The sequence below is a fragment of the Aplysia californica genome, unplaced genomic scaffold (assembly GCF_000002075.1).
Source record: "Aplysia californica isolate F4 #8 unplaced genomic scaffold, AplCal3.0 scaffold00432, whole genome shotgun sequence".
In the NCBI taxonomy this organism is placed as follows: domain Eukaryota; kingdom Metazoa; phylum Mollusca; class Gastropoda; order Aplysiida; family Aplysiidae; genus Aplysia; species Aplysia californica.
The window spans coordinates 163237-165569 of record NW_004797702.1 but is presented as its reverse complement, the minus strand read 5'-3'; the positions used below and the strand labels follow the sequence as shown (position 1 = coordinate 165569).

General features: G+C 38.9%; 1 protein-coding gene across 1 annotated transcript in view; it reads left to right on the top strand.

Annotated features, from left to right (window-relative positions):
- LOC101863456 (tyrosine-protein phosphatase non-receptor type 11) overlaps positions 1 to 2333 on the top strand; it is a gene marked incomplete in the record, with an annotated part of 31225 nt that overhangs the window by 19015 nt on the left and 9877 nt on the right. Inside the window, 2 exon segments of the mRNA XM_013086069.2 lie at positions 709 to 808; positions 1572 to 1651. Of these exon segments, the coding sequence (XP_012941523.1) occupies positions 709 to 808; positions 1572 to 1651 (180 nt within the window).

Sequence of the window (2333 nt, the reverse complement as noted above, 5' to 3'; positions counted from 1 at the left end):
GGCACCTGTCCAATGCGGCTGCGGCCACCATATTTTGACACACGACCCCTATCACACTAAGCAATAACACCTGTCTTAGACGGCCACCTTAGTGACTCCATTACGTTTTGTCATAAATTGTGCATTGGCCCCTGGTGTTGTGGGCGAGCCGTCATAATTCAATCACCTGTCGTTGTTGTTAGGTAGTCCCTCCAACCGATCATTCTGTGTAGGCCCCTCCCACTGTTGACCAATAGGTACCAATTTTCAGATGCTGGTGAGGTAAGCATGTGATCCCTCATAACCTTTAAGCCCTGCCCAGAACTCATACACAAATCATAAGTGAGATGAGTGTTCCCTCTTTACCCAGTCTGTAACAAAGTAATAAAGGACGTCAACATGAACTTGTGGTGGCGACCCATGTGTTTGCTTTAACATGGCACTCGGTCTTCCTCGTCTGATACATTTTGTTTTATTGTCACCCTTGCGCAAAATCAGCAACAAAATAAAAATTATAAACAAAATACAAACCAACAACAACAACAACAACAACAATGTGACTACTTTTGATTGGGACCTCAGATGAGAATGGTTTGTTTTCTTCTTCTTGATCAGTCCTGCTTAAGACGGCCACCTGTCTTTAACGGTCACTTTTCTCCTTGACAATGGGTGGCCATCTTACACAGGTTTGACTGTATTTTCTAATCTCGTGTGTTATGTCTCTTACAGCAACTGCAGCAGTGCGAGTTCATTGGTATGAAGTACTCCAGGGAGAAGGGAAGCAAGCCGGAGAACAAGGCCAAGAACCGATACAAGAATATACTGCCATGTGAGTACAGTGCTTGTTCTTTTAGTCCTTGTTCTTCCCCTTTTTCTCCTCCTCCTCTCCTCCTCTCCCTTTTCTGTGTCTCTTCCTCCTTCTCCACCTCGTATTCTTATTTTTCCCGTCCTCGTCCTCCTCCTTGTCCTCGTCCTCCTCTTCCTCCTCCTCTTTTTCCTCTTTCTTCTTATCCTTAGTCTGCTCATCAGTGTGTTTTATTGTTTTTTGCTGTACCTTGTGAAATCTGGCTGTTGTTTCACTATTAGCATATTGAAAACTCGTTTTATAGACCTTGTGCCGTATACTTTGTTTAGGTTTGAACCGTTTGAGATAAGTCAAGTATAACACAAAGAAGGCTCTTCCATTTTGTTTCCTCTATTGGTATTTCACTGTCTCAAGTTTTTTCTTTATATGACTGAAAGTAGATGGTTGTTAGATGCTCTGGTGTGGTATATTCCTTCTATTTCTAGTCAGTATTTTTTTGCTCTACAGGGTAATATTTTACTCTTAGTATGCTGGTTTAAACACGGATTACTACATCAGTGAAAAAATTAGCGAGTGGATTATTTATTTATAGATCTAGATAATCAGTTCTAGGTAATAAAGATAACACCTTTATTAACACACACAACCCCCCCCCCCACGTTTTGAACGATTTAATGTATTTTAAAGAAAGGAGACCTTGACTAGACCTCACCAAAATGTGTTATTGTGAATATTTTCAGGATATGTCCTTAACTTCTACTTCTTTTTTCTTTCTCGGTTGCGACAGATGATTACACCAGGGTGGTTCTTTCTGATGGAAATGAGGATCTTGGAACTGATTATATCAATGCGAATTATATTTCATGGGTGAGTCGTTTACTTGTTAGGGTTGGTTATATTTCAGTACTCAAGATCTAGCAGCTCAATAAATCTGATGTGAATAACATTGCCTAGATGAGTTGTTTTATTGTGAGGACTAGTAATATTTCTGTTTTGAAAATCCCAGAACTGATTGTATCAACTCAAATTTCTTTACAAGGGTCAGTCCCGTAAACATGAAGTTTGATATTTTACAAATTTAAAAAACCCAGTATTATGGGATACGTAATGTCAGGATTTCATGGGTGAGTTCTTGTTTTAGAATATGGATCTGTAAAATTTTGGTTGTTACGATCTTGGAACAGATTATATATCAGTGCCGGCAGGTTATAGCAACGCAAATTACAATTTCTTTGATGAATCCATGTAATATAGGGATGGGAAGGATTACTAAGTTTTGAAGTTCTTGGAACTGATTATATCAGTGCATCTTGTGTTTCATTAGTGAGAATTTGTACTTCACACATTTTGGAGTATATTGGAATGGATTTTATCAAGGGAACCAGGTGATTTTTTTATACCAATGAAAAGTACATTACACTGGTGTATTTTTTTGACTTCAAGATAAGTAAAATATCTGTTATATATAGGAAACAGGGATGCTTAAACCCAGACTGAGTGGGATACTACTTCCCAGGAGCCATTTGGAGAAATAGAATTGAACCCCCCC